Below are 25,401 nucleotides of genomic sequence, written 5' to 3'. Positions count from 1 at the left end.
CCAAAAATGCAGCGTTGGCAGGATCAGCTCCGTTCAGTGCCAGCACTTGCATTTAGTCCCCCGGCTCTCAAAGAAGTGCAGTGTAAGTATAATTTTTCTGATCACTGCCACCTCTGATACATTGTACACAAAACTGCAGTGTAAGTAAGCTCAGGCCTGATCTCTACTAGCACTAGCAGTTCATTTTATTTCTAGTACACAAGCAGTCCAACAGCCAGGAGCTCTTTCCCATAGTCGCACTAGATACCTGCAATTTTAGCACCAAAAATGATTCATAAAAGATACTCTATTAAAGAAGCGTGCAGGATTCTGAGCATAACAGATGAGAGCAAAGGGGAATCCTCACTTTCAGAATGTGGCTCACAATACAAACCTGTAGAAAGAAGTGACACCTTGACAGCTAGCTCAGATGATGGAGAACTGGTCACAGCTTAAGCCAGGTGTACCCAATCCCAGGTTGCTGAGGTGCTAGAAATATATAGTTATGCTCATAAGTAGTAGAGTGCAAGTACTAGCACTTCACTACCTTTTGATGACCTGGCAAGCACCAGCGGTCTAGTGCATCCTGGTCTTATAGACACCAGCACTGCAGTATTTCTTGGTGAAATGGTGAGCAACAGAAGTGCAGTACAAGAAGGTGAGGTGGCTAGCACTAGTTGCAGAATGCAAACTCAGCTACTAAAAAAATAGAGCACATGCCCATAGAGCCCATAGTGTCCTTCCAGAGGTGCTTGCAAACCTGAAATTGGCTGCCCCCAGATTCAGCAGGTAAAAACAGAAAACTTAACAATGCCCCTTGATTTTTTTAGCTGTTTTTAACCAAATATCCCTACACTTTGTGGACCAAATTAATGTTTATTCCCTACAATACATCGCCACCAACCCAAATTTGAGTTGAAACCTGTCATGATTTCCAAATGTAAAACTTTTTTGGGCCTAACCCTTAACATGAGCATTAGAAAAGAATGAATTGTAGTCATATTGGTCCACAGACCCAATTCATTATATCCCCATGTTCTCTGCTGCAATGGCCAGGCACATACATGAGCATATATTGTGTTTCATGCATTGCAACAATACCCTCTGTTGTGCTTGAGGTGACCCTGATTTTGCTCCACAAAATCTGGCCTCTTGTAAATTACCTTTGTCAAAAATTTGCAGATGTGTATACACCCCTACAAAACATCTGCATAGATGAGTCCCTAGTACATTTTACTAGCAGGCTTTAAATTAGGCAATATCTCTCCAGCAAGCATGCCAGATATGGGGTCAAACTGTACAAGCTTTATGAAAGGGCCACAGGCTATACATATCATTTTAGAATTTACGAGGGAAGAGACACTCAGCTGGATCCCCCAGATGCCCAGACTACATGGGGAGCAGTGGCAAGATAGTATGGGACTTGGTGTCATCCTTGTTCCTAAAGGGGTACCTTTTGTACGCAGACAAATTTTATGCAAGCGTATCACTTTTTCAACATTTGTTCATTAAAAAAATTGGCTTCTGTTGCACCATGTGACCCAGTCAAAGGAGCTTCCCCAAATGGCTTTTAGCGCCCCACACAGAAAGAAGGAAAAAGCCTGCTTGCAGAATGATGAACTACTCGCAGTGAAGTGGAAGGACAAACGGGATGTATTCATCCTGTCCTCCATTCACCCAGACACAACGTTCTAAATTAGCATGCCATCTGGTGTCATCAAAAGAGACTTTCTGTGTCCACGAATATCATTTTTATATGGGAGGAGTAGACTTTAAAGACCAAATGATGAAGGCAAATTTATTGCCCCACAGAGCTAGACAATGGTACAAAAAAGTGTCTATATATTTATTTCAGTTAGATCTATATAATGTTTTTTTGATTTACAAAGCAACTGGAAGAACTGGACCCTTCCTAAAATTTTAGGAAGCGATCATCACAGCCATTTTATATCCAGAAGTCACTGTGGCCCAAAGCCCAAATTGAGATGCAGTTAGTTGGCTGCATAAGAGGCATTTTCCAGACCAAGCCCAAAGGTCACTCCAAAAAAATGTTGTGTCAGTAGTAAACAAGGAAAAAGACTAGACATCCATTTTTTGTCCCATCTGTTCTAGCCAACCTGATCTCTGCACTAAGGACTGCTTCTGTCGCTACCACACACTAGTGGACTATTAGTCTAGGGTACAGCACGGTACAATTTAGGAAACACAGTTCTGCACAAGAAGGGTCTGGAAAGATGTTAAATAGTCAGAAAACTTTCTATTACTTTTTGATAGACCCTAAAATTAAAGGCTGGAAAATTATGGTTCTATAAAGTTGTTACCAAAAAAGTAAAAAAAATAAAAAAGTAAAACAAGTTGTAGTTTTATTAAGTTAATGTTATTTTGTTACTTTGTGTTTGCTTTGCTTTGTGTTTGCTTTACAGGAACACCAATCAGCTGCAGCACTGATCTGTGTATTCTGACAGCAGCAGGGTGCTGCTGTCAGGATACATACATACAGTATCTCACAAAAGTGAGTACACCCCTCACATTTTTGTAAATATTTTATGATATCTTTTCATGTGACAACACTGAAGAAATAACACTTTGCTACAATGTAAAGTAGTGAGTGTACAGCTTGTACAACAGTGTAAATTTGCTGTTCCCTCAAAATATCTCAACACGCAGCCATTAATGTCTAAACCGCTGGCAACAAAAGGGAGTACACCCCTAAGTTAAAATGTCCAAATTGAGCCCAAAGTTTCAATATTTTGTGTGGCCACCATTATTTTTCAGCACTGCCTTAACTCTTTTGGGCATGTAGTTCACCAGAGCTTCACAGGTTGCCACTGGAGTCTTCTTCCATGATGAAATCATGGAGCTGGTGGGCTGGTTAGAGAACTTGCGCTCCTCCACCTTCCATTTGAGGATGCCCCACAGATTCTCAATAGGGTTTAGGTCTTGAGACATGCTTGGCCAATCCATCACCTTTACCCTTAGATTCTTTAGCAAGGCAGTGGTAATCTTGGAGGTGTGTTTGGAGTTGTTATCATGTTGGAATACTGCCCTGAGGCTCAGTCTCTGAAGGGAGGGGATCATGCTCTGCTTCAGTATGTCACAATACATGTTGGCATTCATGGTTCCCTCAATAAACTGTAGCTCTCCAGTCCTGGCAGCACTCATGCAGCCCCAGACATGACACTTCCACCACCATGCTTGACTGTAGGCAAGACACACTTGTCTTTGTACTCCTTACCTGGTTGCTGCCACACACGTTTGACACCATCTGAACCAAATAAGTTTATCTTTTTGCAGGCTTTCTTGTGCATGATCTTTAGAAGAGGCTTCCTTCTGGGACAAGAGCTATGCAGACCAATTTGATGCAGTGTGTGGCGTACAGTCTGAGCGCTTACAGGCTGACCTCCCACCCCTTCAACCTCTGCAGCAATGCTGGCATATGGATATGACGCAGAGCACATACACTCAACTTCTTTGGTCAACCATGATGAGGCCTGTTCTCAATGGAACCTGTCCTGTTAAACTGCTGTATGGTCTTGATCACCGTGCTACAGCTTAGTTTCAGTGTCTTGACAATCTTCTTATAGCCTAGGCCATCTTTATGTAGGGCAACAATTCTTTGTCTCAGATCCTCAGGGAGTTCTTTGCCATGAGGTGCCATGTTGAACTTCCAGTGACCAGTATGAAAGAATGAGAGCGATAACACCAAAGTTAACACACCTGCTCCCCATTCACACCTGAGACCTTGTAACACTAACGAGCCACATGACACCGGGTAGGGAAAATGGCTAATTGTGCCCAATTTGAACATTTTCACTTAAGGGGTGTACTCACTTTTGTTGCCAGTGATTTAGACATTAATGGATGTGTGTTGAGTTATTTTGAGGGGACAGCAAATTTACATTGTTATACAAGCTGTACACTCACTACTTTACATTGTAGCAAAGTGTAATTTCTTCAGTGTTGTCACATGAAAAGATATAGTAAAATATTTACAAAAATGTGAGGGGTGTACTCACTTTTGTGAGATACTGTAAGTGCCTGCAGTACTGTAGGAGAAAATTTCTCATCCACAGTTATAAAAAAAAGAATAGTAATGCCCATCGATAGGAGCGTGGTGTGGTCAGTGGGCTGCATTGGCATATATTTTCCATTTTTTTGGCAGAGATTTCTTCATCCACATCGATCAATAAAAATGGAAGACTCTGTTAGGTTCCTTTTTTCATTCAGCCCATGGGCTGAATGGAAAAAGAACATTGTATGTATGCCCAACAATAAAAGAGTGGGTGGTTGTGTGGTGGAAGATTCCAATGGTGGGCATACTATATACTTTTTCTGACAGAGATGTTTTCATCCACATTGACTGATGTGAATGGAGGAACAGCCATGTTCTTTGTTTTTTAGCCGGCAGGCTGAACGAACAAAAAAGAACATTGTATGTATGTCCCGTTATTATAAGAGTGGGTGGATATGTGGCAGGAGCTAATGGTGAGGATACTATAGGAGGAGACTTCTTGGGAGCCTAGCCTTGTATGGAGGTCCAAAACCAATGACCACCTTCAGGTTTTCAAAGTGTGTAATTTCCTCATTTTACTTCCTGACTATCTATAACAGTTTTGGATGCCATAAAATGCCAGGGCAGTTCAAACACCCCCAAAATGACCCCTTTTTGGAAAGTAGACACCCCAAGGTATTTGCTGAGAGGCATGTTGAGTCTTTGGAAGATCTTATTTTTGCCACAAGTTTTTGTAAAAAAAAAAATCAAATTTTTTTTACACAAAGATGTACTGAGATGTTTCTCAGACATGTCATGGGTAAACATGTAATTACACCCCAATACATATTCTGATATGTTCCCCAAGTATGGGGATATTACATGTGTGAGACTTTTTGGGATCCTAGCCCATGTACAGGGGTCAAAATCCAAGGACCACCTTCAGGCTTTGAAAATGTATTTTATTTCCTGAACTACCTACCACAATTTTGGAGCCCCTAAAATGCCAGGATACAACAAACTTCCCCCAAATTATCCTTTTTGTAAAGTAGATACTCCAATGTATTTACTAAGGGGCATTTTGCAGATCTCATTTGTTGCCACAATCTTTTGGAAAAGGAAGAAATAAACTAAAATGTAATTTTTTTTTCATTTTTCAAAACATTGTGATGAAAAATTTACCTGTGTTTGCATTTTAGGGCCTCCAAAACTGTTATATGGGTAGTCAAAAATGACCCCTGTACATTGTTAGGCTCCCAAAAAGTCTCACACATTTGCTATCCCCATACTCGGGAGCAGTGTCAGAATGTGTTTTGGATTTTAATACCACATACTGTATACCCATGGCATATGTGAGAAATATCTAATTCAAATAACAACTTTGTGTAGAAAAAAATATATATTTTTTGTCTTTTCCTCAAAATTTGTGGCAAAAAATAACCATGGACTCAACATACCTCTCTGCAAATACCTTGGGTTGTCTACTTTCCAAAAAGGAAGGTGGTCATTGGTTTTGGGCCCCCGTGCCCAGCTAGGCTCCCAAAAAGTTTCTCCAGTATCTTCTGGAGAAGTAGCAGAATGTGTTTTGGTTGTAACTCCACATTTTCCACATATACCCATGGCATGTGTGAGAAATATCTAATTAAAGTGACAACTTTGTGTTAAAGAAACAACTTTTTTTGTAATTTTCCAAAACCTTGTGGCAAATAATTAAATCTACCATGGACTCATGTGTTGCCACAATTTTGGGAAAATGAAGAGAGAAAAAGTAAATTTATTTTTTCTTTTCTTTTTTCAAATTTCAAAAATTTCTAATTTGTGAAAAAAAGGGAGATCTGCAAAATACTCAACATGTCTGTTATCAAATTCCTTGGTGTGTCTCTACTTTCCAAAAATAGGTAATGGGGGGGGGGGGGGTCTTGCTATCCTGGCATTTCAGGACTTCCAAAACTGTGATAGGTAGTGAAGAAGTGAAATGAGCAATTTACGCCTTAGAAAGCCTGAAGGTTGGTTTTTGGGGTCCTGTATATGGCTAGGCTGCCAAAAAGTCTCTCACATGTGGTATCCTCAGGAGAAGCAGCAGAATGTATTTTGGGGTATAATTCCACATATACCCATGGCATATGTGAGAAATATATCATTTAGGTAACAACTTTGTGTAGAAAAAAAATGTTTTGTCATTTTCCAGAAACCTGTGGCAAAACATAAAAATTTCCATGGGCTCAACATGCCTCTCAGAAAATACCTTGGGGTGTCTACTTTCCAAAGGGGGTAATTTGGGTGTGTTTGTACCACCCTGGCATTTTAGCATCTCAAAATATGTGATAGGCAGTCAGAACATAAAAGCTGTCTAAATTCCAATATATTGTATATACCATAGTTTGTAGACGCTATAACTTTAATCCAAACCAATTAGTATAACATTATTGGGATTTTTTTACCAAAGACATGTAGCATAATACATTTTGGCCTAAATTTATGAAGACATTTGATTTTATTGGATATGTTTTATAACAGAAAGTAGAAAATATATATATATATATATATATATATATATATATATATATATATATATATATATATATATATATATATATATATTTCAAATTTTCCTTTTTTTGTTTATATTGCAAAAAATTAAAAACCCAGTGCTAATCAAATTACACCAAAAGAAAGCTCTATGTGTGTAAAAAAATATACCAATTTCATTTACATACAGTTTTGCCTGACCGCACAATTGCCAGTTAAATTAGTGCAGTGCTGAATAGCACAAAATGCTCTGGGCATGAAGGCTGTGCAATACGCTTTTCATACTATCTTTTTGTGAGTACCCACTTGGTTCATTAATAAATGTTTTTTTAAATGGTACTTCACTATAGCACTTCCTTGCTCTTTCCTTGGTATGTGTTTTTGCTGCTGAGATTGATATATGTGAAGTGATCCATTGACCACTTTTAGGGCATGCCATTCATGAGAGAGTGAGGGATCTATCATTGATTTAGACCTTGTAAGTAGGGATGAGCCGAACACCCCCCCCGGTTCGGATAGCACCAGAACTTGCGAACAGGCAACAATTTGTACGAACACTCGAACACCGTTAAAGTCTATGGGACACGAACATGAAAAATCAAAAGTGCTAATTTTAAACCAGAGGTCTCAAACTGGTGGCCCTCCAGCTGTTGCAAAACTACAAGTCGCATGAGGCATTGCAAAGCTGACAGTTACAAGCATGACTCCCACAGGCAGAGGCATGATGGGAATTGTAGTTTCGCAACAGCTTGAGGGCAGCTAGTTTGAGACCCCTGTTTTAAAGGCTTATATGCAAGTTATTGCCATAAAAAGTGTTTGGGGACCCGGGTCCTGCCCCAGGGGACATGTATCAATTTCAAAAAAAGTTTTAAAAACGGGCATTTTTTTCAGGAGCAGTGATTTTAATAATGCTTAAAGTGAAACAATAAAAATTAAATATCGTGCCTGGAGGGTGTCCTTAGCATGCCTGTAAAGCAGCACATTTTTCCAGTATCACAGCAAAATTACATTTCTAAAGGAAAAAAAGTCATCTAAAACTGCTTGCGGCTATAATGTATTGTGGGGTCACGGCAATATAGATAAAAGTCATTTAAAAAAATGGCATGGGTTCCCCCCAGTCCAAGTATGGATATTAAGGGGAACCCTGCACCCAAATTAAAAAAAATGTGTGGGGGTCCCCCCAAAATCCATGCCAGGCCCTACAGGTCTGGTATGGAGATTAAGGGGAACCCTGCACCAAAATGTAAAAAAAGCATGGCATAGGGGTCCCCCCAAAATCCATACCAAGCCCTTCAGGTCTGGTATGGATTTTAAGGGGAACCCCAAGCTAAAATGTAAAAGAATATTGTGTAGGGGACTCCTCAAAACCCATACCAGACCCTCATCCGAGTATGCATCCTGGCAGGCCCCTTGTTAAAGGGAGCTTCCAGATTCTGATAAGCCCCCCTGCAGACCCCCACAACCACTGGGCAAAGGTCCCATCAACATTGGGACAAGGTGCTTTGGGGGGACTCCAAAGCATCCTCCCCATGTTCAGGGCATGTGGTCTGGTACAGTCCCCCACCTTCGCCCCCCTTTTTCTGCGGCCTGCTAGGTTGTGTACTCATACAAGAGTCTGGTATGGATTTGGGGGGGACCCTACCTTAAGGGCCTGGTATGGATCTTGGGGGGTGACCCCCACACAATTTTTTTTTTAAATTGGGTGTGGGGTTCCCCTTAATATCCATACCAGACCCAAAGGGCCTGGTAATGGACTGGGGGGTGATCCATGCCGCTTTTTTCAAAGATTTTTATCTATATTGCCGGGACCTGACAATACATTACAGCTGCAAGCATTTTTAAATGACTTTTTTTCTTTAGAAATGTCATTTTGCTGTGGTACTGTTATAAACACGGTAAAAATGTGCTACTTTACAGGCATGCTAAGGACACCCCTAGGCATGATATTTAAAGGAATGTTTCATTTTTATTGTTTCACTTTAAGCATTATTAAAATCACTGCTAAACTTCAGTTTTTAAAACTTTTTTTTGCATTGATACATGTCCCCTGGGGCAGGACCCGGGTACCCAAACACTTTTTATGGCAATAACTTGCATATAAGCCTTTAAAATTAGCACTTTTGGTTTTTCATGTTAGTGTCCCAAACGCTGTATATTGTTAGCTGTTCGGCGAACGTGCATACATCCGATGTTCAAGTTAACTTATGTTTGACTCAAATATCGGGCTCATCCCTACTTTTAAGTTGTGGGGTCTAAGGATTTGGTAAGCAGCATTATAATGACTTGGTGGTTGGTGCACAGCAGCTGCATGAAGATTTTGCACACTTTTGGTGGACTTTATTATTTATAATATTTATAATTTTGTTTGTAATATACTTTATATTGAATTAAAAGTTTTCCTGACAGCGCAACATTATTTTTTTTTCACGTGAACAATGTAACAGCTCAAGTGGTAAAAACAAACAAAAAAAAGCACGAGGTCCCCCAAAATCAATTTCAGATGATATGATAGGTCTGAAGAATGGGGAGTTGTAGTCAGCATTCATATTTAGCTGTCAAAGGCTCAGTTAAGTAGCACAGCAATACAGAAAAGGTCATTGTAAATTCCTTTAACACAATTCAGGACAGAACAAAGGCTTCAGTAATTAGCTATACTCCTACAATATGAGGTTCTGGAGGCAAAAAAGACTCATTCTATCTTATCTGATACATAACAGTATTGATGCATTCAAAAGGTAATTCCATTCTGGATAATAATATATTGATTACCAGACTGTAACTTGTGAACATATTAAAAAATGGATGCATTTAGAAAATGGCATCTGAGGGAGTGGAAGCTGAATATTCATAAAGATTTTGACACTCCCTCAACCACTTCTTAGACCCTTGAACTCTTTAGTAATTTCTGCAACTTCTCTCCTCTGGAGCCACAAACAGCTGGTGCAGAGGCAGCTTATCAGCTCTCCATGTTCCTTCAAAATGATGCACATATGCCAGAAGTCATTCTGTGCAACTCTGAAACCACAGACCAGGCAAATCATTGTAAAGCACCTTTCTGTGTTATCCCCATTTGTTTAGGCTGTTGCTGTTTAGGGATGACCCGAACACCCCCCTGTTCGGTTCGCACCAGAACATGCGAACAGGAAAAAAGTTTGTTTGAACACTCGAACACCGTTAAAGTCTATGGGACACGAACATGAATAATCAAAAGTGCTAATTTTAAAGGCTTATATGCACGTTATTGTCATAAAAAGTGTTTGGGGACCTGGGTCCTGCCCCAGGGGACATGGATCAATGCAAAAAAAAGTTTTAAAAACGGTCATTTTTTAAGGAGCAGTGATTTTAACAATGCTTAAAGTCAAACAATAAAAGTGTAATATCCCTTTTAATTTCATAGCTGGGGGGTGTTTATAGTATGCCTGTAAAGGGGCGCATGTTTCCCATGTTTAGAACAGTCTGACAGCAAAATGACATTTCAAAGGAAAAAAAGTCATTTAAAACTACTACTATTGCATTGCCGGTCCGACAATACACATAAAAGTTCATTGATAAAAATGGCATGGGAATTCCCCACAGGGGAACCCCAAACCAAAATTTAAAAAAAAAAATGACGTGGGGGTCCCCCTAAATTCCATACCAGACACTTCAGGTCTGGTATGGATTTTAAGGGGAACCCCGCGCCAAAATAAAAAAAACAAAACGGCGTTGGGTCCCCCCAAAAATCCATACCAGACCCTTATCCAAGCACGCAACCTGGCAGGCCGCAGGAAAAGAGGGGGGACGAGAGAGTGCCCCCCCTCCTGAACCTTACCAGGCCACATGTCCTCAACATTGGGAGGGTGCTTTGGGGTAGCCCCCCAAAACACCTTGTCCCCATTTTGATGAGGACAAGGGCCTCATACCCACAACCCTGGCCGGTGGTTGTGGGGGTCTGCGGGCGGGGGCTTTTTTTTGCATTGATCCATGTCCCCTGGGGCAGGACCCGGGTCCCCAAACACTTTTTATGACAATAACTTGCATATAAGCCTTTAAAATTAGCACTTTTGATTTCTCCCATAGACTTTTAAAGGGTGTTCTGTGGCATTCGAATTTGCCGCAAACACCCCAAATTGTTCGCTGTTCGGCGAACTTGCGAACAGCCGATGTTCGAGCCGAACATGAGTTCGACTCGAACTCGAAGCTCATCCCTATTGCTGTTACTGTCTGTTGTGGATTTATATACTGTATATATATATTGTATATAAATATTCTTGCATCATTCTTTTTTTATTTATTTAAATGATATTTAAACATGTTTATGTCATATCTCTAATGCACTAAACCAGAATTTAAAGGGGTTGTAAAGTAAAAAGGATTTTTGTTATCTTAATGCATTAAGATAAAAAGCCTGGGGCGTGGCCTGCTGCGGACCGTGATAGAGGCTTGAGTCCCGAGCTCCACTCCACTGTTAGGATCCAGAGCAACCCCAGGCAACTGTTCAACCCCCAATCCGGCCGCAATGCGGGGGGAAGGACTCGGGCATGTCCAGGAAGTGGTACAAGCTGCCTGCACCCCATCGCGGACTACTTTCGCAACATGGCCATGAACTCAGCCCCAGATTACGCCGGCGCTGGGAGCAAGGGTAATGTATCACCCTGCTCCCTAGTTTCAGAGATGCAAGGATCAGCTCCCCGCCAGGAGGATCACCCTGCCACACTCTCCAGGGACAGCACCAGGGATGACATGGACACCTTGCCCTCGCCAGACACCCTGTTCTCACAGCAAAGCATGGATAGAGGTAAGAGGCTGGCATCCTCCCCCTGCCCTATCTCCCAGCAAAGAACCCCAGCCCAAAAAACAACTGTGGGGTAATCTGTCCACTGACACAGAGGACACTCCAGCTCTAGCAGCCATCCCTATGTCAGATAACCCTATGACAGAAGCAATGTTAAAATCCATGCTACTTACACTGCAAAAAGACCTGCACAGGGAACTGCAAATCTCAGTCTCCCAGATACATGACAGGGTAGACTGTTTGGAAGAAAGAGCTGACATGCTTGAGGAGAACACGAATGACCATGTTAAAGCACATAACGAGCTATTAGAGGCACATGACCACCATGTACCTGAAATACATCATATTAAATTGAAATGAGCTGATTAAGAGGATCGCTCTTGATGAAACAATAATCAAATTTAGAGGGGTCATTGTATCAATAAAAACAAATGAGATCACTCCCTAACTGCAGCAACTGTTTTCGCAACTATTACCTCACTTAAATGCATGAGACATCACCATTTATCGGGCAAACAGAATCGCTAAGCCTGCACACCTTCCCCCAGACACCCCAAGAGATATCCTGGCATGAGTACACTACTTTCTTATCAAGGAACAAATACTCCATGCAGCCAAAATCACTAAACCATTATCAGCACCATACACTAACATTCTGCTGTTCAGTGATCTCTCAAAGGCTACCATGGAAATGTGCAGAGCCTTCACTCCGATCGCCTCTATCCTCCAACAGTGAAAAATCACTTGCAAGTGGGGCTTTCCTACCAAATTGTTGGTCACCTATCAATAACAAATAATTCCCATCCTTATACCAAAGATGGGTACAAAAAATTAACCAGTTGGGGATTTCTTCCTCTTCCCCCCAACGCAACAGGGAATATGGGTTCCCAACCAACTCCACCACCATCACAAAACCTGGCACCAGATAAAGTCAGAGCCTAACCACTACTTATCCACACCTCACTTTAACCACTACTAAGGCCTTCAGTCCCATGCATACATTGAATCCTACATGGGCGATGTTATATTGTTGAATCCACCCCCTCAGGTCATAGTGTGCTACGCACACCACTTTTGCTGTTTTTGTTGTTGTTTTTTCTTGTTTATATAATTACTTACTGATATTGATTGTGATACTTTCTCTAATATGTTACAATAATTTCAACTTGTTTATCCTGTGACATACCGCTTATCTTGGACCTAATTTGTATATTGGTGTATTGGTTTGATATGCCTATTGCACACAAGTGGCGAACGTCATAGGTGTAGTCTCGCTCTCGTCTCCATCCTCAGGTAATATCCACCAAAATGGCCATCATAATCATCTCACTCAATGCCAAAGGATTAAATTCCCCCTTTAAACATAGCCTCTTATGTAAAGAAGCTCTGACCCATCAAGTTGACGTGCTTTGCGTGCAAGAAACACACTTCACCAAAAACAAATCCCCCACATGCTCACATAAACTCTACCCACACTACTTCTTTGCCAGTGCCCCCAAGAAAAAAGAGGAGCCATGATCGCAATCAGCTCCTCTGTTTCTCTCACACATCAGTGTGTGGGTGACACAGAAGGCTGGTACATGATTCTATCAGTGATGATTGAGAATCAACGCCTTACTATAGTGAATCTTTACTTTCAATATGTTTTTATTTTAATTGGCACATACAAATTATGCAATAACATGTTTATACGCTCAGGAGGGAATGCCTCCTAGAGCATGACACACAAAAGTTACAAACAGAAATATATTTCGATAGTCAGCTCGGTCATGGAAACTTGTGGGGAGGCCCATTAACGATTATCAGGACCCAAATACTAGCATAACAAGATCCAGGCTCTACCCCTAAAACTTTAGGGAACCCTTCCCTGCCCCCGGCACCCCTGATGGGATCTGACTATGCCGGACGAGGGAAATCCTCCCTTACTGTACTGCCCATATGGGTCGAGTAAACCGATAAGATAGGACGATTGTATGTCCCCCTGTGCGTGGGAGACTACCTAACGGTAGTATCTAATGAATCTATCAACATTTAGCTATCTGACATGAGTTAACTGACATAGATGATAGATAAAAGAAAGAGAAGAAAGAGTAAGAAGGGGAGAGGTGGGGAAGGGGGTCCTCATGATTAGTGAGGAGATAGGATTATTGCTTCTGCGTGTCTCTTGCATAGCTATTAGATAGACGTAACTAAAGATTGTTTAGGAATGGTGTCGTACCTGAGCACCCGGAATGAGGGAAGTACCCATATATTGGGCCCAAGGCTCCCATATTTTTTGGAATTTCGAGGAGGTGTCCGTCAGGATGCTGGTAAGTTTTTCTTGGGTCATGGTCCATGAGATCTTCCTTTTGACTGTATGTATTGCAGGTTTTGGTTGTTTCCAGGCTTTGGCGATTGTGATTTTTGTACCCAGCAGTATAAAGTAGATCAGCGTTTGGGATGCCTTGGTTATGTCTGGGATGCATGTATTTAGAAGTGCCACCTCTGGGGTCCTGGGGACCTGGTAAGCCGTTACCTTGAAGATCATGGAGAAAACTTTTCTCCAGAAAGTGCGGATTTTGGGGCATTCCCACCAAATGTGGGCCATTGTGCCTAGGTGTTGGCATCCTCTGAAGCACAGAGGGCTTGTAGAGGGGTATATGACTGCTTGCCTGGTAGGGGTCAGGTACCATCTGGTTAGCAGTTTGACGCTTGCCTCCATGAGGGAGATATTTTGGATCCCTTTGAAGGATCTGGATAGTGCTGCTTGCCAAGTCTCCAGATCTCTGCAGTGTTGGAAGTCAACCTCCCAAGCCTTCATGTATGGGGTTTTGTCCATGGGACAAGTTAGGGCTGAATATATCACCAAGATTCCCCCCCTCTGCTCCATGGCTTGTCCGCACCACAACTCGTATGCTGTAAATTTGGGAGAAGGGGTTTTTCCTTCCAGATGGTGTGTAGAAAATTGGTGATTTGGTAGAAACGGAAGCGTTCCGATTCCGGGAGTTCCAGGTGTTTGATACAAAATTTGAGATCGATTGGCCCAGTGGGGGTGAAGAAATGTCCTATCCGTTATAGCCCTTTGTTAAGCCACCATTTAAAAGCTGAGATGTCTAGTCCGGGTGGAAAATCGGGGTTGTGAAAGAGATGCGCTAGAGGGCGTCCCTTGGAGACCAGAGTTGGGACTAGTCGGAGGGAATCCCATAGGGCACAGGAGTGGGATAGAGTCGGTGAGTAATATTTATGTAAATTTGGGAGACCTAGCCCTCCTTTGCGTCTGTGGATGAATAAAGTGTTCTGAGGGATGCAATATCCTTTTTTACCCCATATATATTTAAGTATGTTACTCTGTAGAGATCGTAAGTGGACTTTCCTGATTGGTATAGGAAGGGAGCGAAAAAAGTAGAGAAGTCTGGGTAGGAGGGTCATTTTGATAGAATTGATCTGGCCCAGCCATGATAGCTCATGTTTTGTCCATTGAGCAAGGTCTGCCTCCAGTTTTTTGAAGAGTGAGGGGTAATTATGTGTGTAAAGAGTTTCTGTTTTGGCCGTCAATGTGATACCTAAGTAGCGAATGGATGTATCGCTCCATTTGAATTTGAAGGATTGTTTGAGAGAGGATACTGTTTGAGGAGGTAAAGAGACGTTGAGAGCTTGGGATTTAGAGAAGTTAACTTCAAGTCCTGAGATTTTGGCAAATTTCTCTAACATTAAGCAGAAATTGGGTAGTGTAGTGAGTGGGGAGGTCAGGAAGAGGAGGATGTCGTCGGCGAAAAGGCCGCATTTGTGCGTCTGGTCCCCACAGGTCACCCCTTTGATGTCCGTGTTATGTCTCACCGCGATCGCCAGTGTTTCTATAGCGATTGCGAATATGAGAGGAGACAACGAGAACCCTTGCCTGGTGCCTCTCATAATGTCTATTGGTTTGGAATAGTGTCCCTGTAGACGTATCTGGGCCCTCGGTCATGAGTAAAGAGCATGCAGAAGGCCAAGGAAACGATCACCGAAGCCCCACCTCTCCAATAGTGAGAAAATGTAGGGCCAGGAGACCGTGTCGAAGGCCTTCTGCAGGTCCAAGGACAAAAGGAATCCTGCTTGGTTTGGTCCCTCTTCCCAGTTAGTTTGTAGGATCGAGGTAATATCTATTGCCCACCTTATTTGGTCAGGGCCCTGTCTTCCAGGTATGAATCCTACCTGATCCTTATGTATATACTGACTAATGAATGAAGATAGCCTGTTAGCCATTATTTTTGTGAGTACTTTTAGGTCATTATTTATGAGGGAGATCGGCCTGCAGTTGCTAGCGTCCTCGAGGTTCTTGTCAGGCTTGGGTATGACCGTGATCAAAGCTGTGTTAAGGTGAGTGTCTAGGGGGTCTCCACTGGTCTTGGAGTTAAAGAAGGAGGTCAGGTGAGGTGCTAGAATATGTGCAAAGGATTTATAATAGGGTATGGAGAGACCATCAGGGCCCGGGGCAGACCCCTTTCTGAGGTACTTGATGACCCCCAATACTTCCCCTTTCGTTATGGGTGATTCCATCCTTTGTTTGTGAGCGTCTTTTAGGGAAAGGATAGGAAGATCCTCCAGGAAGCTAGGGATTAAGTCAGCGGTGGATGTAGTAGGTCGTCTATACAATTTAGAGTAAAATTCTTGGAAAGCTTCTAGTATCTTGGATGGATTAGTCATGGGGGGTTGACCATTTATCCTGATCTTGAGTAGAGCATGAGTTTTGATGGGGGGAGAAAGTTTCGTTGCTAGTAGGGGACCTATTTTGTCAGCCTGTGTGTAGAATTTATGTTTGTTCCAGCGAATGGCCTTTTCAGCTTTGGCTGTGAGTGCTAGGTTAAGATCTAATCTGGCTTTGTCGATAAGCGAGGAGGGGGTCTTGGAGGGGTCTTTTTTGTGTGAAGCCTTGAGTTTATTGTATTCTCTGTCTAACCGAATTATGTCGGCTCTTTGTTCTCGTTTGATCTGTGTGGAGATCTGAATGAGTTTACACCTTATGAAAGCCTTGTGCGCCGCCCAGAGCATTTCCGGGGATGTGTCCCCTGTTTTATTGAGTGTAAAGTACTCCTGCAGTGCTGTTTCAAGTTCCGTAACTCTGATGGGGTCAGATAGTAACGACTCATTGAGTCTCCATTGTCCCTTAGATCCACCCAGGGCTCCTGTTTTTAGTGTTATGGTGACAATGGAGTGATCCGAAAGGGCCGATTCCCTGATTTGGGCTTTGTGTATTGATGGGAGTAGTGAGGATGGGGTCAGGATATGGTCGATCCTTGCATAAGTGTTGTGAGGGGAAGAATAATGAGTGAAGTCCCGCTTGTTAGGATTAAGTTCCCTCCAAGTGTCAGATAAGCCATGTGCATGTATCGTCTTTGCGATTCTGAGACTTTCTTTGGTGGGACGTGTGAGTTGAGACCGCAGTGGTTTAGACTTGTCCAACCCCTGATCGAACGCTGTGTTCGAATCTCCGCCAAATATGATCGTCCCCTCCAATTTCTGAGCTAGTATGTGCAATAGTGAGTCAAAAAATTTAGCTTGTCCTCTATTCGGTGCATAATAGGAGACCAATGAATACAGATGGTCTCCCACCGTGCCCTTAACCAAGAGGAACCTGCCCTCTGGGTCAGCATGCTCAGAAATTTTCACAAACTTATGGTGTTTGGAGATTAAGATTGCGACTCCCTTGGTTTTGTTGTTTGTGCTCGCTAGAAAGAACTGTGGGAAGTGTGGGTGAAGAAACTTAGGGCTATACCTGGATGGGAAATGTGTTTCTTGCAGCATAATAACGTCTAGCTTGAGATGTTTATAATAGTCAAGAACCTTTCTCCTTTTAATCAGGGAATTGAGTCCCTGAACATTGTGTGACGCTATTTGTAGTTGAGCTATGGGGCCGTCAGCCATGGAGCAGAAGGAGAGAGATGCAACGTAAACAGCCCCCACTTACCCTTAGATGTGTTGACACTTGGGCGAAAGCGTGATGATCATTGTTCCTTGTTGGAGGGTTATGGGTAGTCACTTCCTCGAGGGTGTGAATGTTATCTGAAAAACAAGATGCAGTTAGATGCAATGTTGTGATCGGGAGGGAGGGAGGGAAGAACAGAAAAGGTCTCCTAGAAAAGAAAGAAAGGACACGGGGAAGGAGAAACCCCACGTGTCTTTCTGAAGAGATTCATATAATGTCTGGCCCATCCAGGCTCAGACAACCTAACCCTCAGAGACCGACGGGTATCTAAGGGTTAGGTGCGCAAGTGGTCCGTCACGAAACCGGACGCCCTCTAAATAACATGAACTTCTAATGTATATAATATCCTCACGAAAGCATGTCATAGTATCTAGCAGCTTAACTGGCTATAGACCCCTCACCTCCCCTGCTTGCATGTTTCCCTCCCCCCTAACTCCCTAGTCCCCTCTCTAGCACAGCAGAGCGTCCATTGGGGGAACTATTCAGGTTATCCCTTACTGAGTGGTTAAAGTACTCTTTGGAGCAGTGGGGGGATAAGACTTCCAACCTTGTGAGGAGTAGCTGCTTTGTGGTCAACGTTCACTGCAATAAACAAGGTCAATTGGAAAAAAAAAGAACAAAAAACTGAAAAATAAGTGTACTGAAGAGTCAGTAACCGGTGCCCGGGTGACCAGCGTGCCCTAGGATTTAGGCACGAGGGACCCCCACAGTTGGGGGAAGTATTACTCTGGTCCCCGCTTCACACCGATCCAAGTCATCACTGGCTTCAAGATGGGTTGTTGTCTTTGGCCTTCTTAGCTTTTCCTGTAGACCACAGAGGAGATTGAGGGCTGGTGGGGGTCGGTCTTTTGTTAGAGTTGACTCCGGCATTGGTTGTGTCCATTTCAGCTTCCTGGGAGATGATTTTCAGGTGTAAAAGGAGTTTTTCTCCTTCTGGGAGGGATGAGAAAGCATATTGTTTCCCCTTAACGGAAAACTTAACCGCGAACGGGAAGGACCACCTGTACTTTATGTCTCTTTGGGTGAGAGCAAGAAGCAGGGGTTTCAATGATCTCCTCCTCTGGATCATGTAGGGTGAGAGATCCGCAAAAATCTGCACTTGGTGACCCATGCACATTACTGTGTGAGCGGCCCTGGCCTGTCTCATCACTTCCTCCTTCACTGTGTAGTGATGGGGCTTGGCAATAACATCTCTTTTCTGGGGGCCCCAATGCTCTGTGGGCCCTGTCCAGCTCTAGGCAGTGAGATGGGATGGTGGGGATTAGTTATTTAATTAGGTCTTGTACTGCTTCAGGTATATTTTGAATCGTTTCAGGTAGGCCAAGAATTCTGATATTGTATCGTCTTGACCTATTCTCGAGTTCGTCAATACGAGCCATGGCTATGTCGAGTTGATCTTGCACGGTACAGATGTGCTGGGAATTTTGGTTAGTGATAGCTATAGTTTCTTCAACTTTGTGTTCGATCGTGTCGATCCAGGCTCCCAGATTGATAAAATCAGCCTTGAGATCCCCTGTGATTTTAGCAGCCGTTTGTGCCAGCCCCTTATCCAGGAGATCGGAGAATCAGTGGAAGAGGGTGTCCATGTGAAAGGCCTGGTCACTGGCCGGGAAATCCTGAGGAGAGTAACCTGTTTGCCCTGTGTTAGATTCCTTGGGAGAAAGGGAGTATTCCTTTAGAGGGCGGTCTATGGGGGATTCAGTGGAAGCTGGTGAGGGGGTGAGGATAGGTGGGTATCCCCTTTGCCTCCCTGGAGTGAGGTGCAGGGGGAAGTGGGGTTGCTCTGACCTGTAGTCCGCCTGACTGGAGAAGCTGTGATCCTGTGTCTGTGGCTTTGCCTGTGTTGCGGTGGCCATCTTGGATGTCCCGGCCGTTTCTGCTTCTGCCAATTGCGGCCACAGGTTGCGTTTAACCGGTGCCCCGATCATATGGGGGTGTAGCCGGGACCTCGTAGTTTGTCTCCCCTTGTTTTTGGGTCCGTCAGTGCGCTGAGGAAAGCGGGATGGGCGCCGTAGTTTCGTGAGGGAGCGGAGCTCTAGGCAATCGCGGCCATTTTGCGAGCCCTGCACATGCGCACCTTACTATAGTGAATCTTTATGCGCCCAACACGGCTCAAAAGAAATTTTACACAAGCCTACTCTCTAAATTAGCCAATCCAGTAATACTATGTGGGGATTTTAATGACATTGTTGACACTTCCCTAGACACTTCTAATCCAACCAAAAGAAGGTCTTCTGCATTGTCCTCTTTATTGAAAAAGGAGGACTTATACAATCTCTGGAGATGCCTACACGATGAGGAGCGAGATTACACATTTTATTCCCACTCCCAACAAACTGACTCTCGGATCGACTTGTTTCTCACAAATAAATTCCTATTACAATCAGTCACAGAAGCACGTACAGGTATAATTACCTGGTCTGATCATGCGCCAATATCAGTTAAGTTATTCACCAACAACAAATCCCCAAGACATACTGTATGGAGACTAAACCCCTCCCTGCTGAACAACCCAACATATGAAGGGGGAATTTGATCCGAGATTAAGAACTATTTTGAACACAATCTACACTCAGTTGATGACCAATCTATTATCTGGCATGCACACAAAGCTTTTTTATGGGGCCTGTTCATAAAATTGGGAGCGCAGGAAAAGACAAATCACTACAGAAAAACTATTAAAACAAATATGAGACCTAGAATATGTTAACAAACAATAACTATCCACCAAATTGTCCCTAGATCTGAAAAACCTCAGAAACCAACTTAGTGAACACCTTCATAAAAAATTTGACTACTATATTAAATGTTTAAAACTCCAATTTTACACCTCAGCCAACAAATCGAGAGCATTCCTGGCCAAACAAATGAAAAGACAGCAAGCTAACAAAAAGATCCAGTTCCTCTTGAATTCCCAGGGTAAACGATTAAATAATCCTCTAGAGGTATTGAAAACGTTTAGTGCATTTTATGCCAAATCTTAAAGACAGGTAGCTCCTCCTAAAAAAGGAGATATTGAAGCTTTCCTCTAATCCATCCAACTTCCCTCTATCTCCTCCACCCAACTAGAATCCCTGTCAACACCTTTCTCCTCAACAGAAATACTTAAAGCCATAAAAAATTACCCCTACATAAGGTCCCTGGACCAGATGGGTTTCCAAATGAATACTACAAAAAATTATCTGACCTGATCACCCCTCATCTATGTAACACTTTGATCAATCAATCACTATACCATCTCAGGTAAAATTCACAAAGAATCCTTGGAAGCCTTAAAAATTACCTTACTGAAACCTCTCAATGCCCCTGATATTCTGGCTAATTACCGCTCAATCTCACTCCTAAATACAGACACCAAACTATATGTGAAACTCTTAGCATAACGTCTTTCTTTGATTATCGCCCAAATAATCCTCCCAGACCAGGTGGGATTTGTACCACGCCTTCTCTCTTCTTGTCACTTGATACAGAGAAGGCATAAATTGGGCCTCTACGCCAACTATATCATCATCACCTTAACCAATCCCAAATCATCCCTTCCAGCTGTCCAAAAGACCCAAGAACACCTCAGCTCAGTCTCTCTGTTTAAAATTAACCACAGTAAATTCAATATGTTAAGCTTAGGTATCGACCCACAGACCAAACATATTATCTCAAAAGAAAATCCCTTCATGTGGTCCACCAGTTCCTCACTCCCATACTTGGGAATTCACCTAACTTACCCAAGCAGGGTGCTTTTAAGAGTAAATTATGATGACCTCCAAGAAAAGTTTATGCACATATCCAAAGAACTGAGCCACTTCCCTGTCTCTTGGGTAGGTAGAATAGCTCAATCAAAAATGTATCTGCTTCCCCACATACTGTAAATGTTTCGCACAATCCCAATACCCTTTCTACCCACCCAAATAAAAAACTTACAAGGAACAATCAACACATTTATATGGCAACACAAGAAACCCAGACTCAAGAAAGACACTCTCCTCACCCATATACAACAGGGGGAATGAGAGCCCCTAACGTCCAGGCATACTACAGAACAGTGGTACTAGACCATCTTAGACAATGGTGATTACCTAATTCTAACAAAACATGGACCCAAATTGAATCCACAACTCTCAACGTCAACATTAAGCATATTCTAACTGCTACCTTACTCAATTTCAAACCACAACATCAATATCTAAACTCTGTAAAGGCAGCACTACGAGTATGGTTAAACTCCACACAACACATCAAAGGATTACCCAGGTCCATTCTTTCTACACTCCCCCTCAAAGTGATAGAACTGCTATTACCGGACTTGCCTCTCAAAACCTGGATACAAAGAGGGCTCAAAAACTTAGGACAACTAGTATCCACTTCAGGGATACACCCATTCTCACACTTGCAACAGACATACAACATCCCTGCTATGACATTCTTCTTATACCTCAGAATTTGATCAATACTCTCCAAAATGTATATCACAGATAAACAACAGAGGGACAACTCAAAGTACTGGCAACTCATATACTAATAGCCGCTTGTCTAGCACTAGCACTAACAAAAAAAATGGAAAACAACACAACTGGCCATCACGTCGGATCTTATTAACCTATTATACACACATTTCCAACTGGAGTTCTCTTTCGCTAAAGCCAACTTGACTACCACCTCTTTCTATAAAAATTGGGCACCGTGGATTGCTGATCAACAAAGCAATGCACTACAGTGTGCAAGCTCCTAATAGAATTGAACTCACTGCCCTCCCATATCTCAAACCAAGGAACTAAAACAACCTCCTAAATCAAACACATGCCTCTTTCATACACTCCTGCGATATTAACAATGTTATACTCATCAATAACTTATCAATAATAATAAAACCAGCTGACAAGGGTGGGAATTTGGTAATTATGGATGTTAATTTTTATGAAGCTATGTGCTTAGAGATTTTGCAAAATAGAGATTGGTACAGGCCGATTACCAAAACTGTGATTGAGCATTACAATAATGAATACTATAGCATTATTGCGAAAGCCCAAGGTATTATTTATGCCAATAATTGGAACTTCCTTTATGTAAAGAATCCGAAAATCCCAACTTTTTATGCTCTTCCAAAAATTCACAAATCTTTGACCTCACCGCCGGGCAGACCCATTGTGTCCAGTTGTGAATGTTTGACTGCCAATGCCAGCAGTCTTGTGGACCAATATCTTAATCCACACCTAATGTCACTCACTTCATATACCAAGGACACAATGGATCTGCTCAAAAATATTGAAGGGTTGACCCTTTCTCCCCATACATGGTTGGTGACCATTGACATTGAAAGCTTATACAATACCATCCCGCACGATAAAGGCTTAACAGTAATCGAAAATCAGCTAAAGGACAGAGGGAAACTAGCCAATGACTATAACAAATTTGTGGTCCAACTTTTGAGATTTATTCTTACACGTAATGTATTCGTTTTTGGACTCTCCCACTACCTCCAAGTGCAGGGGGTTGTGATGGGGACACGCTGTGCCCCATCATATGTCAACCTGTACTTGGAGGGGTGGGAGAAGGAACTCTTTGCCAGGGACAACGTGCCAGTATTGCTCGGGCACGTCGCTGCCTGGCATCATTATATTGACGATATACTGATGTTTTGGACTGGCACTAGGGACGAATTAGATTTGTTCATGACCATCATTGGAAATAACAAGTATAATCTCAAGTTCACCATGAACTGTGATCTTACCAAAGTCAGCTTTTTATACCTGGAAATCTTCTTGAATAATGATGGTTCTTTAGGTACCTCTCTTTTTCATAAACTGTCAGCAGCAAACACTATTTTGCATGCAGCAAGTTTCCATCCAGTTCCATTAAAAAAGAGTATACCATACAGTCAATACCTTCGGATACGAAGGAACTGTTCAAATGACGAAGATTAGCTCCCTAATATATTCAAACTTAGTTAAGGAAGCTGATGAATGTGTCAAAATTATCACTCCATATTGTAAGCAACATCACTAAATTCGTGCAATCTTAAAAAAATGTTGGCCCCAGCATTCAGCAGACCCAGTCATTAACAAGTACATCAAACCACATCCGGTCATCGCCTACAAGAGAGCTAAGTCTATTAAAGACCGTGTTGTACATAGTCATTACAATGTAGCATCTACCATAGCCCCAGATATTACAGGAACCTTCCTTTGTAGTGGTTGTGATGTATGCCCTTTCATTACTAATAGTAGCGATATACTCCTTCCCAATGGCCAAACTCATTCCATTAGACATAAGGTGACCTGTCAAACTGCTGGGGTGATTTATATCATGCAATGCCGGTGTGGGTGCTACTATATTGGCAAAACAAAACGTCCATTTTTCAAAAGAATCCGTGATCATGTAGGCCCTATCGCCAAAAGAAAAATGACAACAGCTGTAAGTACCCATGTGGGGCTGGATCATAATTTTGACCCCCAAATGATTTCTTTCTCCGCTCTTGACCATCTACCTCTTGATGTCAGGGGAGGAAGTGTGGATTGAGCCCTATTCCAGCTTGATACCAGATGGATACATAGCCTTTGGGCTATGATATACCCTGGCCTCAATGAAACCCTCAGTTTCAAACCCTTTTTGTAATTTCCATCATGCCTCCCCCTAGTTCAGAGCACCTTCGTTCATTCCTTTTTGCTCCCATTCCCCTCTACTCCCCCCTACCCCTCATCCCCTTCCTTTTTATCTCGAATACTGAATTGGTATTTTCCCAACATGAAATGGAGTGCACATTTATGTACTGTATTGTATATTATTTATGTATCAATTATTAATCATTTCATATGTAGTTTTCATACTTTATTGTAAACTTGAATGTATTAGTTTATGTGTATTAACTTGGGTTTAGTTAAATTTATTGTATGTGTCTTCATTAATCATTGCTATTGTTTGCCATATTGCTATTCCCACCTTCTAGATTGCCTGTTTCCAATTGTATTCAATCTTTCTCCCTATGATGAACACTGTCCTGCACACATTCCCATTCCTTCCCCTTTTCTCCCCTCCCTCCCCTTTCCTCCCCTCTCCTTCTATCCCTCTGTTCAGGCATACCGCCAACTGATATCCGTTTTTACATCTCTTTCTACCCCACTTCTGCCTCCCACTCTTCACCTAAATTATTGTTCTTATGCTGCCTGGTGGGCGGAGACAGAGGGTATAAGCGTGCCCACTATTTGGGGCATATCAGCTGCTCCAGCGCTGCCTCCCCTTTGCCCAGTGGCTGCAACGCTATATGGATAGTGTAGTTTTCTACCCAGGTTTCACTTCCTTCAATGTACTCACTGAGTGACACAATCACTACGTGCACGGCGTGTGCACATATAAAGGTAACCTCCTTCATCTCCATTTGTGAGACACTGGATGAGGTTGCCATGCCGTTGTATCTCTCCATATGAGGTAATCTATTCATTCAAGTGTTTGTTGTTTCCTTTTACCCTCTGCATGTTCATTTATCTTTCTGGTTCCTTTGCAAATGTTGCTGCATCTGATTAAATAGGCCAGTATATGCTTGTTCTTTAATTAACTCACAATTACCTATTACCATCTGAACCTTTTTTTTCCCCATCCCTATTGTAAGTGGGGACGGACGTTTGGTATATAGGATATTTGGCCTTCTAAATATAAAAGATGACCAAAAATATTTAATAATAAAAAATGTATATTTATATGTATCTCTTTACTGCAACTGAGCTTGGCCTTTGTTAAATCATTTTTATATCATTATATTTGCAACATACATACATACACTTCACCCATGTCATTTATTTTAAAATTCCTATTTGTGGTTTATCCCCTCCTTCCTCAATCAGACAACACCTAGTTTCCACTTGGCACCCCGGGCCCCTTTTCAGACCCCTTTTTTGGTCTGTAAGTACATTCATTTTCACCATTCACACTTAGTTTTTTCACCAAGCACCTTATTTTCCCCGCCTGTTATTCACTCACTCCACACCCCTCACCCCCCACTCCCTCTTTTTTTCCCATCTGTCCTCTTCTATTCCCCTTCCTCCCGCTTTCCCCCTCCCCTTGTTTTCCTCCCACTGTCCCCGTCTTTATCCCTACCCTCTTCCTCCCCTTCCTTCCCCTCCTCCTTATCCCCTTTCCCCTCCTCCCTCTGCTCCCCCCCCTCCCCTCCTTTTTTCCTTCCCCTTTCCCCCCCTT

General features: G+C 42.5%; 1 protein-coding gene across 3 annotated transcripts in view; it reads right to left on the bottom strand.

The window, feature by feature from the left end:
- Window positions 1-25,401, bottom strand: part of LOC141145030 (cadherin-19-like) — a 258,346-nt gene that overhangs the window by 154,160 nt on the left and 78,785 nt on the right. The window contains exon 2 of one of the 3 annotated variants that reach the window (XM_073631276.1): window positions 17,200-17,294. The exons of the other annotated variants lie outside the window; for them this stretch is intronic. Coding sequence (XP_073487377.1) covers window positions 17,200-17,294 — 95 coding nt within the window. The remainder of the gene's footprint in view (window positions 1-17,199; window positions 17,295-25,401) is intronic. 3 annotated transcript variants of the gene reach the window in all.

This window comes from Aquarana catesbeiana, linkage group LG05 (genome assembly GCF_042186555.1).
Source record: "Aquarana catesbeiana isolate 2022-GZ linkage group LG05, ASM4218655v1, whole genome shotgun sequence".
NCBI lineage: Eukaryota > Metazoa > Chordata > Amphibia > Anura > Ranidae > Aquarana > Aquarana catesbeiana.
This window is presented reverse-complemented; position numbering and strand designations above follow the sequence as displayed.